The sequence below is a fragment of the Onychostoma macrolepis genome, chromosome 11 (genome assembly GCF_012432095.1).
Source record: "Onychostoma macrolepis isolate SWU-2019 chromosome 11, ASM1243209v1, whole genome shotgun sequence".
Classification (NCBI taxonomy): Eukaryota; Metazoa; Chordata; class Actinopteri; order Cypriniformes; family Cyprinidae; genus Onychostoma; species Onychostoma macrolepis.
Window position 1 is genome coordinate 11,319,692 of NC_081165.1, and position 13,352 is coordinate 11,333,043.

The 13,352-nt window shown below is 35.3% G+C and overlaps 1 protein-coding gene across 1 annotated transcript in view; it reads left to right on the forward strand.

Moving 5' to 3' along the window:
• itpr1b (inositol 1,4,5-trisphosphate receptor, type 1b) overlaps positions 1-13,352 on the forward strand; it is a 140,989-nt gene that overhangs the window by 42,645 nt on the left and 84,992 nt on the right. The window contains exons 14-30 of the mRNA XM_058790481.1: positions 1,065-1,164; positions 2,443-2,603; positions 2,897-3,038; positions 6,232-6,390; positions 7,557-7,729; positions 7,859-7,978; positions 9,195-9,380; positions 9,523-9,774; positions 9,868-10,009; positions 10,100-10,253; positions 10,386-10,576; positions 10,777-10,909; positions 10,986-11,037; positions 11,118-11,283; positions 11,430-11,600; positions 11,990-12,058; positions 12,272-12,409. Coding sequence (XP_058646464.1) covers positions 1,065-1,164; positions 2,443-2,603; positions 2,897-3,038; positions 6,232-6,390; positions 7,557-7,729; positions 7,859-7,978; positions 9,195-9,380; positions 9,523-9,774; positions 9,868-10,009; positions 10,100-10,253; positions 10,386-10,576; positions 10,777-10,909; positions 10,986-11,037; positions 11,118-11,283; positions 11,430-11,600; positions 11,990-12,058; positions 12,272-12,409 — 2,509 coding nt within the window. The remainder of the gene's footprint in view (positions 1-1,064; positions 1,165-2,442; positions 2,604-2,896; positions 3,039-6,231; positions 6,391-7,556; positions 7,730-7,858; positions 7,979-9,194; positions 9,381-9,522; positions 9,775-9,867; positions 10,010-10,099; positions 10,254-10,385; positions 10,577-10,776; positions 10,910-10,985; positions 11,038-11,117; positions 11,284-11,429; positions 11,601-11,989; positions 12,059-12,271; positions 12,410-13,352) is intronic.

Below are 13,352 nucleotides of genomic sequence, written 5' to 3' on the forward strand. Positions count from 1 at the left end.
ACCACATTTAAAATATCCTATTAAAAACCTCGCAAGAAAACAGATTGGATTGCAGTGTGAACGTCGCCTTAGTGTGCAAGACTAATGTGAACAGGTGTATTGTGCTTGTTGCAATTTAGTTAAACAAGCATGAATTAACTATCTGGCCTGACAGGTATTGAACTTCCTTGTAGGGGTGTGTTTAAGCACCACACACACTTACACACACTAGGAACAATAGTGGCTTTGATAGCCAGAAGATCTGTGTGTGTGTGTGTGTGTGTGTGTGTGTGTGTGTGTAAAACTGCTATGGCATCCCTCAGCACTGTTGGAGTCAGCGGCATGAATTCAGGGAAAGTTCATGTTTGGATTGCACAATACGACCACAACAGTTTAAGTCTGCAAATGCATGAGCCTTAAAGCTAATTACTTAAACTTATTATCACAAACTATCACAAAAGATCTCAATTAGATCTGACTTAATAAACTTTGTTCCATACGTTCCAGAGTTGCGGTGACTGGTTAGTGAATTCATGGCATAGATGTTTCTTTGACATCCTCAATAGAGCTACTGTTCGGCATTAGACAGTCATATCCTCTTAAATGTTGCATTCAACACCACATGAGTTTACAGAGGTCACAATAACTCATTTGCCCCCTGAATGTGACCCTAGATGACCCTCGCCACAGCAGGAATGTGCTGTGACCTCCTGTAAACTCTTGATGGTCTTAAGATTAAGGGTTAAGGGAGGTTATCAAATACCTTTCCAGTTACCTTTATTTATGTATAAATATTTAATATAATTATATTTAAAATAAATAATGAACAAACCATTGAATAAATACATAAATATGTACATGCATGCAAAGAAAAAAAAAACATTTGTAAGTTAATAATATTAATAGTAGTAGTTATTATTACGAGATGCTCATGAGTGCCATGTGAGCACCTATGTGTCAGTATAATTTGTACTAAGCGCTAGGTCATAATAGATTTTTTTTTTTTTTATTATTACGCAGATCATACATTTTGATATCTTTGACATGAGTGTTAGTGCTATTGAGTCTTTTTGTTTCCTCCTCAGGAACTCGTATGTGAGACTGAGGCACTTGTGCACCAATACATGGGTCCACAGCACCAACAACCCCATAGACAAAGAGGAGGAGAAGCCAGTTATGTTGCGGGTGGGTATTGTTTAAGTAATTCGCAAAAAACACTGATATCAAATGGTTTATCAGTTTTCTATTTAATGTCATTTATTGTTTTAAATTTTTAGCAGCTCTTGAAATAATAGTAGTAGTAGTAGTAGTAGTAATAATAATTATTATTATATATTTAATTATTTAAATTATTATATTATATTCATAATTTATTATCTTAATAAATATCTAAGTATTGTTTTAAATATAATCAACATTAATGAATGTGAAATATTTTAAATGTTTAATATATATTTATATACACATATGTACAGTCATGGCCAAAATATCGGCACCCTTGATAAATATGATCAAAGAAGGCTGTGAAAATTAATCTGCATTGTTAATCCTTTTGATCTTTTATTTAAAAAAATCACAAAAATCGAACCTTTCATTGGATAATAAGAATTTAAAATGGGGGGGAAATATTCTGAAATAAATGTTTTTCTGACCACGTGTGTATACACACACACACACACACACATATATATATATATATATATATATATATATATATATATATATATATATGTGTGTATATATATATGTGTGTGTGTGTGTGTGTGTGTGTGTATATATATATATGTGTGTATGTGTATATATGTGTCTATGTGTATATATATATGTGTATGTGTATATATATGTGTGTGTGTGTGTGTGTGTGTGTGTATATTTATATAATTATTAAAATCTAAATTTAAATAAACATAACTAATATGCCATAGTGATCTTTTATGAAGCATTGATAAATATGAATAAATAAATATATAAAGTATGATGTGTGTGTAACAGTAATATGAAGATAACATGATAACAGGAACAATATTATATTAAAGATGGCGTCTATTATAAAACATTCTATTCTAAATTACATCGTAAAGATAATTATTTTATATATTTTTTACATTCTATAACTTCCTATTTTACACAGATTTTATTTATATATATATATATATATATATATATATATATATATATATATATATATATATATATATATATATATATATATATATATATAAATAAAATCTGTATATATAAATAAAATCTGTGTAAAATAGGAAGTTATAGAATGTAAAAAATATATAAAATAATTATCTTTACGATGTAATTTTAAATAAACATAATATGCCATGGTGAAAATATAAAATATAAAAGTTATAGAATAGAATGTTTTATAATAGACGTCATCTTCAATATAATATTGTTCATGTTATCTTCATATTACTGTTGCACTAAATTGCAGTTTGTTTTCTCCTTCAGATTGGCACATCACCTGTCAAAGAAGATAAAGAGGCCTTCGCCATTGTGCCAGTCCCTCCTGCGGAGGTGAGGGACCTAGACTTTGCCAACGATGCCAGTAAAGTGTTGGCATCCATCGCTGGCAAGCTAGAGAAGGGCACAATCACCCAGAATGAAAGAAGGTACGACCCCTGAGAATATCTGGAATAGGAATGTGCTTGAGTCCTTTAGCGACCCCTGACTAAATTGCTTTGCTATGACCTCATTTAACACTTCACATTGTTTTACTGTATCAATTGATTACAGTGTACAAACTGTATGTGGGAACTATTCCCAGAGGTCTAAACTGGAAATTCAAAAGCATTGCTGTGATGAATGTGCAACATTTTCCACCACTTCTAGTGAAAAATGAAGCATTTTGCCCTTGATTAGGGACTGTTATGAGTTTACCTTCTTTTCCCTCTGCGTTCTGTAGGTTTGTCACTAAGCTTCTCGAGGACCTTGTGTTTTTCGTGGTGGACATTCCCAACAATGGCCAGGATGTTTTGGAGATCATGGTCAATAAACCCAACCGTGAACGGCAGAAGCTCATGAGAGAGCAGAATATCTTAAAACAAGTAGGATGTTCTTCAATACCTCACACTTCACCACTTGTAGTGCTTAAAAGGCATGCCCTTCACCTTAAAATTAACATTTTCGAGTATAGAATAGGGATGTGCGCTATGACTAGTCGACTAGTCTAAAAGCCTCAAAGAAATATTGAAATATTTGAATCAACATTTTCCACCACTTCTAGTGAAAAATGAAGCATTTGCCCTTGATTAGGGACTGTTATGAGTAGGGCTGCAACAACGAATCGATTAAATCGATAAAAATCGATTACTAAAGCGTTGGCAACGAATTTCATAATCGATTCGTTGTGTCGCGCGACGCGGAGACGTTTGATTATTTAAAAACAAAAACTTTAGTTGAGCGCGGAGCGGAGTGAACACACTCGGTCTCTCTCGCACGGATGGTAGCAGAGTTTGGCGCCTCATAAATAAAAAAAAAAAAATATATATATATATGTATGTGTATATATGTGTCTATGTGTATATATATATATAAATAAAATCTGTATATATAAATAAAATCTGTATATATAAATAAAATCTGTGTAAAATAGGAAGTTATAGAATGTAAAAAATATATAAAATAATTATCTTTACGATGTAATTTTAAATAAACATAACTAATATGCCATAGTGATCTTTTATGAAGCATTGATAAATATGAATAAATAAATATATAAAGTATGATGTGTGTAACAGTAATATGAAGATAACATAACAGGAACAATATTATATTAAAGATGGCGTCTATTATAAAACATTCTATTCTAAATTACATCGTAAAGATAATTATTTTATATATTTTTTACATTCTATAACTTCCTATTTTACACAGATTTTATTTATATATATATATGTGTGTGTATATTTATATAATTATTAAAATCTAAATTTAAATAAACATAACTAATATGCCATAGTGATCTTTTATGAAGCATTGATAAATATGATCAAAGAAGGCTGTGAAAAATTATCCAAACTTGAGTCGCTTATAATTGTTTTATTATTTTAAATCAGAGAGTTTTAAAAATAGTAAACCAATGATAAGCATTAAAATAACTTGTCAGTAAACGCCATTGGATCATCGAGCTCTCAGCGAGACCTCGTACTTCACCCCGCCTCCGTTCAGATTGACGCCGCGCACAGCCTGGAGAAGATGAGATCTCTGCTTTTTCGCAATGCAAGGGTGAATAAATAATTGGTGTTTGAATAGTACAGCGTTTTCTTTACTCAAACACTATGTCAGTAAAGGATAATGTTTTTGTGTGTTTGAAGAGTGGAGAAGAATTAGTTATTTGCTGTCTATATCGTTTAAATATCCTGTGCATTATGTGCATAAGCGCTTAATTTGAGATTTTGGCCAAGTGTATTAAACAACAAGAAAAACTAAGCGCCCATATAGCTACAATCAAAGTTATATAACCTGTAAAAGTTGATGAAAGCATAATGCACTTATGCACTGCATAACAGTTACAGCCGTTCTAATGACAAACAAAACACTCCATCTCCGTCATTCTCTGGTCAAAAACATTATTAACTCCATTGAGCTTGATTTTCATATAATGTTAAGTGCAAGTGTCTGATACAATACCAACGCTAACGACGCAGTGTTGTTAAATTATTTAATTTTTTGCAGTCTATATAAGTCTATATATTTGGCAGATGTAAAGCATACATGTGTATGTTTTTTGTGTTAGTCCATTTTTATTTTATTTTATTATTATTATAACAGCTCAGGGATGTTCAAGGAGCAACACGTTTGTGCACTTTCTAAAGATTTTAGTTCTGTTTTTGAATAAAGGGTTGGAAATGAATGCTTTTCTTTTTTTTCTTTTTTTAATCCGATTCATCGATTAATCGAAAAAATAATCGACAGATTAATCGATTATTAAAATAATCGTTAGTTGCAGCCCTAGTTATGAGTTTACCTTCTTTTCCCTCTGCGTTCTGTAGGTTTGTCACTAAGCTTCTCGAGGACCTTGTGTTTTTCGTGGTGGACATTCCCAACAATGGCCAGGATGTTTTGGAGATCATGGTCAATAAACCCAACCGTGAACGGCAGAAGCTCATGAGAGAGCAGAATATCTTAAAACAAGTAGGATGTTCTTCAATACCTCACACTTCACCACTTGTAGTGCTTAAAAGGCATGCCCTTCACCTTAAAATTAACATTTTCGAGTATAGAATAGGGATGTGCGCTATGACTAGTCGACTAGTCTAAAAGCCTCAAAGAAATATTGAAATATTTGAATCAACATTTGAAACATTTGAATCAAACAGTCAAATAATTATAGATACCTTATTATCCATATTGCTCTTACTTTCCATCAAACGGTTAAAATTTACACACTGACGGCAACAAAAACAGCAGATGGGCTGAATGAAAATGCAAATTCACTCTCTGACAGCAGGTGGCGCTTTTGGACAAGCAGAAATACTGCGAACACCATGGTTACCCTTGTAAACACTGCACTAATAAACACTCTTTATATTGAGATAACATGAACAAATGTCAAAAAGTCAGTTCCCTTTCATTCATAATGTTTTCTGCTTTAAACTTGTATTGTAAGTAAGTAAACCCACAGTAAGAGGCACAAAGAAAATGCATGCATGCAACATCTTAGGTGAAATCACTTTGTTTTTGGCTCCAGATATCCATTTTTCAAAATAATGTATTATTCAAGTCAACTAGTATTTCCAATTTCGACTAGTCTTACACATCCCTGGTTTAGAATAACATTTAAAAGATTAAATGAGTAAAAGAGTAAATTAAAAAATTTTTTTTCCATCTGCGACCATCTTGATATAAACATCAGAAACTCATAAAAAGTCTTTCATTATGTAATTGCAAACTTAAACCTATTAACTTTTTGGTCAGGATGGTTGGTTCCAGAGACCATATTTGAATGTTATGCAGTTTTGAAAATGATTATTCCAGAAGGATTTTTTCGCAACAATGCCATAGGACAACAATTTTTGGATCTCTAAAGAACCTTTCAGTGAACAGTTCTTAAAATAGTTCTCTTTTTCTTATTGTAATAAATATTAAAAATATTTTTTTTACTATAGAGAACCTCTTGTGCAGTGGAAAACTTCTGAACTTTCTTCATCAATGCAAATAAGGAACCTTTATTTTTAGGAGTGTAGATACATACGATGTATTATTCATTCCAGTCTCCATTCTTCCTCCATCAAATAGATCTTTAAGCTGCTTCAGGCCCCATTCACAGACAGTGGTGATGGTCCCATGTTGCGTCTGGAGGAGCTGAGTGACCAGAGACACGCACCCTTCAGGCACATCTGCAGACTGTGCTACCGTGTGCTGCGACATTCACAGCAGGACTACAGGAAGAACCAGGTGGGTCTGCAGGAGACCTCATACAATGATTTATATGATATTTAACAAACATTTCAATATTGTTTTTTATCTGTACTGTTTTTTTTCTCATAAAAAAACTAATTGTGAATGCAGAACCAAGTCCAAGTGCTTCACCTCTTGATTTGTTTGTTCTCTAAAGCCATGCCGATATGATTAAATTCAGCTTGCCTTCATTTTGATCGTCTCTGATATATTCATAAACTTTAAGATGTTATCTGTGTCTGCAGTCATGAGTGTGATTTCCTGTGGTTTCCAACATTACACTAATGAATACTCTCTAAAGTCTTAAACCAATCTAAAAAACTACATATAATGCCTCTAACCTCAAACTTTTCAAAATTTTGTATCATGTATTTGTAGATGTTGACATATTAATCAATGTAATTAATTAAATATATTTAATGCATTTAACTGTATTTAACATGGTTTATTAATTTATTCTGTGTTTGACAAAGGAAGTGGCCATGTTTACACACACACACACACACACTCACAAAGTGCTTACCAGAGCAAAAACTTCTCATTAAATGCAGATAGACATTCTTTATGCATAATTAATTTACTGTATGAATCAAACCATATGGAATGTTTAACAAATGTTATTTGCATTCTTTATATGGTGAAATTAAATTAGAATCAAAGCTCAAGTGTCATACTATTCGTAAACCCAGTCATTCATAGAAATGTTGATGCAAACATCTTCAGAGGACATTAGCTGAAAATATAGCCGTTTTATTTATTTGTATATTTATTTACTTACAATAACAAAGGGATTGGGTATAAATAAACTGCGATTTTAAATATTTTAATTAGTTATCATTAGTGTTATTTCCATATCAGTGATATTACATCTTTTTTTTGTTTTTTTTTTTGTTAATATTTTGAGTTAGATTTTAGGTTTTATGTTTGCATTTTATTTTTAGTGATTTTGTCTGTTTTTTTTTATTTTTGTTTGGACTTGTTGCTTTTAGCTGATTTTCTTTTTTTTTTCTTTTTTTTCAGTTAATGTTCAGTTAATGGGTTCATCCTTTAGCATCATTAAATGTGTTTTTAAAGCAAAACCGACTCAAAAAGAGAATGGGTGACAGGTGTGGTGTATGAAAGCACAGAAGTATTCACTTTGTCTCTTTGTGCCCTCTGTCCAGGAATACATCGCCAAGCAGTTCCGCTTCATGCAGAAACAGATCGGCTACGACGTGTTGGCCGAAGATACAATAACGGCTCTCCTCCACAACAACCGCAAACTCTTGGAGAAGCACATCACGGCGGCAGAAATTGACACGTTTGTCAGCCTTGTGAGGAAGAACCGTGAACCAAGGTGGGAGAGAGTGCAAAGACAAAATGACTTTTCCGTCCAAAAGTTTGAGAGCAATGCTTAAACTTGTTTGCTTATGTAAGTGCCCAGAAAGATAGATAGAAGTCTGACACAGTTCCATGTGCTGTTTAGGTTTCTGGACTACCTATCCGATCTGTGTGTGTCAATGAACAAGTCCATCCCAGTGACTCAGGAACTGATCTGTAACGCGGTGCTGAATCCTGCCAATGCTGACATCCTTATAGAGACCAAGTAAGACATTTTTGAAAATCAAGTAGCAGATTATGTAGTGAATTATTAGATGCTAAGATTAGTTTTTAATGATTTCATTAGTGTTTCTATCAAATATAATTTCAGTTTAAACAACTTTTTTCAAATTTTGAGATTGGTATTTTTTTTAATGCTTTAATCTCACCAGCACTCCGTTTAATTTGACCAAAAATACCGTAATATTGTGAAATAATATTACAATTTAAAACAACTGTGTTCTATTTGAATATATTTTAAAATGTAATTTATTCCTGTGAGGCAAAGCTGAATTTTCAACATCATTACTCCAGTCTTCAGTGTCACATGAGCCTTCAGAAGTCATTCTAATAGCCTATGCTTATTTTAACCTCAATAAACATTTCTTATTATTATCAGTGTTGAAAACAGTTGTGCTGTTAATATTTTTGTAAAAAGTAAAATCCTTTTTAACATTCTAAAAGTCTTTACTGTCACTTTTGATCAATGTAATGCATCCTGCTAAATAAAAGTATTAATTACCTAAAAACTCTAAACATTTGAACCCTATTAATTAATATTAAAGTGCCCCTATTATGGGATATGAAAGGTTCATATTTTGGTTTGGGAGTCCCCAACAACAGGTTGACATGCATGCAAGGTCAAAAAACACTTTCATTTTCTTGCAAATGCATTTATTTTTACCTTGTTTGCTCAATGACTCCCAAACGATTTGTTCAACGATTCATTTTTCCAAACCCCTCCTTTGCGTGATGCTAATCTGCGTTGATTGGTCCGATTGGTCCGATTGGTCAATTTCATTAAAGCAGTGTTTGTGAGCACAGTGCTGCTTCGTGTACAGCGTTACCGGGGAAACAGCTATTTTTAACGCTCCAAAAGCGGCACCTAGTGGCAAAGAATGAATTTGCATTTTCATTCAGACCGAAGCGAAAATCAAGTTTTCCCACGTCTGTGCACACAACAAGTGGGTGGGCAATATGCTAATGTTTCATGTTAACGTCATGCGAGTGAACTACTTTAAGCAATTTAAAGGCAGTGATGGCATTATCTGTCTCTTTCTATAAGGCTAAGATCATGTAATAATTTTTTTCCAAAGAAGAAAAACATGAAAATCAACACTAACACATTGTAGATGTACAAAATCTTTGCCATGCTAGATTTGAATTGGGAGTTGTTTGTTGCCAGTTCCATTTAAATTCTATATGTTTGTCTCTCGACCCAGGCTGGTGTTGTCTCGGTTTGAGGTGGAGTCTGGAGAGGGTCCAGTGGAGTCAGAGGAGGATGAGGAGGAGGTGTGGTTGTTTTGGAAGGACAGCGCTAAGGAGATCAAAAGTAAGAGTATCAGAGAGCTGGCACAGGATGCTAAAGAAGGCCAGAAAGAGGACCAGGAGGTCATTAGCTACTACAGGTCAGCCAACAGGAAATAAACCAAGGGTCAAAGTTTATCAGGGCAAAACCCAAAAATGCTTTCAAGTTCAAAATAGTAAAAAAACTAATCAAAACATCAGTTCTCTCAGTAACATCCTTTCCTGGTTCATTGTCTTTCTCAGATACCAGCTGAACCTGTTTGCCCGGATGTGTTTGGACCGTCAGTACTTGGCCATAGAGAAGATATCAGGCCAGCTGGATGTAGACCTGATCCTGCGCTGCATGTCGGATGAAGACCTACCCTACGACCTCCGTGCCTCGTTCTGCCGGCTGATGCTTCACATGCACGTAGACCGTGACCCGCAGGAACAGGTCATGCCTGTGAAATACGCCAGGCTGTGGTCTGAGATCCCATCCAAAATCGCCATCGATGAGTATGTTGAAGTGTTTTTTTTAAACAGCCTTCCATTATTAGTTTTCTGTAGTCGTCCCAACTAAGTGCATTCAATGTTGTATTTTGGTTTTAGCTATGATAATGACGGAACCAGTAGAGATGAGATAAAGGAGCGCTTTGCGCTCACTATGGACTTTGTGGAGAACTACCTCAGAGATGTGGTCTGTCAGAATGTTCCTTTCTCTGATAAAGAGAAAAACAAGTTGACTTTTGAGGTAAGTCACCGATCCAGCATGTGCAAGAGTGAGAAGCGTGGGTTGTTACTGGCTGTGACTAACCCTTTTGTTGCTTTTTGTGTTTTTAAGGTTGTGAACTTGGCAAGAAACCTTATTTACTTTGGCTTTTACAACTTCAGTGACTTGTTGCGTTTGACTAAGATCTTGTTGGCCATTTTGGACTGCGTTCATGTGAGCACCATCTATCCTGTCAACAAAATGGAAAAAGGAGATGAGTCCAAAAGTAAATTATTTTTATAGCAGTTTGAGTCTTTGTTGGTCGTGTGAATGATATTCAAATAGTCACTAAAGCTTGCACAAGCAGATGCGGTTCATTAGAGAATTTTTAATAGTTTGTTGGAAATGTTTCTCACAGGTAGCAATGTAATGAGATCCATCCATGGCGTTGGGGAGCTGATGACCCAGGTGGTCCTAAGAGGAGGCGGATTCTTACCCACAACCCCCACAACACCCCCTGATGGTGATGTGGTGAAGACCCAGACAGAACCAGAGAAGGAAGACATTCTGGTGATGGACACCAAACTGAAGATCATAGAAATCCTACAGGTGATTAAAAACCCACAGTTTTGTAAGTAAACATAGAAATAAATATTTTTAAATTAATTTAATTGTATTTAATTTTATATGTCCTATCCGAGGAACCATAATTTCAACCAAACAGTCAGTTGGCTTCAAAATGTTGAATGCAGGTAAAAATAGAGTTCAGATCTGGTACAAATCTGAACCTTGTGTTTTTTGTTGTTCAGTTTATTCTGAATGTACGACTGGACTACAGGATCTCCTGCTTGCTCTGCATCTTCAAACGTGAGTTTGACGAGAGCAACACGCAAACGGATGCAGTGCCAGCTGCGAATGCAGACGGACCCAACTGTATCCCAGGTATGCAGTATGTCCCGATCACTATCACCCACAAGTTACTTTACAGATTATGTGAGTTTTTCTGTGTGTTTCACAGCTCTGGACTTTGAGAACATTGAAGAACAAGCAGAAGGAATTTTTGGTGGAAGGTAACGATTCATTTCTTGAAATAAGAAGGTGCTTTGGAAGAGAACGTAAGTGTGTAACTGTAGTTTTTTTCTGAACTCAGTGAGGAGAACACACCGCTGGATCTTGATGACCATGGTGGAAGAACATTTTTGAGGGTTCTGCTGCATCTCACTATGCACGACTATCCACCGCTTGTGTCTGGAGCGCTACATTTGCTCTTCAGACACTTCAGCCAGAGACAAGAAGTGCTCATGGCTTTCAAACAGGTATGTAACACGATGACATTGCTATTTTAAATAATTTTAATGAATGGTGTTGTCATTTTTAGTCCATTTCTTGCTGTTGATGTTTCAAAGCATACATTTGTTTGTATTTTAATTCTTCATGCATCCCTCCCCTTTTTTCCCTATAGGTTCAGCTTCTAGTGACCAGCCAGGATGTTGACAACTACAAGCAGATCAAATCAGACCTTGACCAGCTGCGATCTAATGTGGAAAAATCTGAGCTCTGGGTGTACAAGCGACAGGGTGATGACATGGATGCAGGAGACGGACTCCCAACAGAGTCTGACCACAAAAAGAAGGTGGCAGCATAATTTAATTACGTATTTATGAGTGTTGGCTGACCTATAATATTGCATATAGTACCATATGTATTAACATTCTTTATGATGCTTACATTGCATCATTATTGCCTCTTTTTACTTATGTTTTTGTGTTGGTTGTACAATTTAGCTGAATTTTTAACAAAAAGCTTTGTTGGCACTTCATTTATTTATCAGAGCAAAAAAGAATGAAAGGGGTACAATTCATCTTTTTTCTTGAAACTGAAACCTTATAGCTCACTTTTTATATTATTTCACAATTACCTTTTTTTTCTGGGGCAGTCTTTTGTACATAATAGCCATTATTATTTGAATGAAATACAAAATTAACAGTTGCTTTATTTAGCCTTTGTCTGCTCTTTATGTAGAGGGACTCTGGTTCGGGCAAAAAAAAGACAGATGGAAATGGCAGTGACAATTACAGAGACGTGAAGGAGGTAAAGTGTCATTCACACGGTTCACACATGAACATTCAGCATTATAAGGTAGGGTCTTATTTCTAAAATAGTTAATGCATCTAAGCACTATAAAGAAAAAAAGAAGCTAATTATGTAGCCACTTTAACTAAAGAAGATATCATTAATAAACACTGTTCATTCACTTCATTTACTCCTCTTCAGCTCATCGTCTTCTCTGTCTTTTTTCTCTAGATCCTCCTGCGTCTCAGCAAACTTTGTGTACAGGAAGGACCATCAGGGAAGAAGAGTAAGAAACAGCAGCAGAGGTTGTTGAGGAACATGGGAGCTCATTCAGTGGTGCTTGAGCTGCTGCAGATCCCTTATGAAAAGGTGCAGTATATGAGTGTGCAGTAGTGTAGAGGTCTTCTCGACCCGAACCCAAGTGCATTATCCTAATGGATCTCATATCTGTTAGATGGATTTCTTTGTGTGAGGTTACAGATGTTTGTTTACGGTCTTATCAGGTCCATTTGGAAAAAGCACATTTATTTTAAATTACCCAAGACCCAAGGTCACTAATACCGAACCTGACCCATGTCCGACGCAATGGCAAAGTTTTGTACCCCGAACCTGCTTGGGTCTCGGGGGTCAGACCTTGGTTTTCGGATCCAAGTGGACCCATGAAGACCTGTAGTCTAGTGTACTCAAGTTCAATAAGTGTGGTACTGGCAGAATGGTTTTTGTGACATTTGGTTCTGTTAATGCTTCTCGAATGATCATTCTTCAGCTGATGCAGATGGAAAACTGTACTAAAACACCCGCTATTCAGCAATTCCACGATGCTGCTACTGAATCTACTGTACAGCATTCAGAGTAGTGAGATTCCTGACTTAAAGACTCCTATGATCCGGTTCTTTTTAGTGAATCAAAAACATGCAACACGCCCAGTGTAGTCTGATTCCTGAATGAATCACTCCTACGATCCAGTTCATTTTAGTAAATCTTCTTGAATAATGTTGAACAGTGCCAATCCTAGACTTCTGGGGGCCCTACGCAAAACTGTGTCGCCGGGTGGGAGGGAGGGGATGAAAGAATGGATGAAACGTATTTGTCCATCTCGAATCGCGCTCACGGAAAGAGCTCGAGAAACAGTATCTCTTCCGCGGCTCGGTACGCTTTCACCTCGTTGTTTTTAGTAAGAGCAAGAGACTGTATGACATTCACATTACATGATTTGGCTGATTTTTACGTAGAGAGCGTGACAGCACACTACATTAAAAGAAATGATCATTCATGTTTTCATAACCGCTGGCCAAATTCAAAAACAAAACTA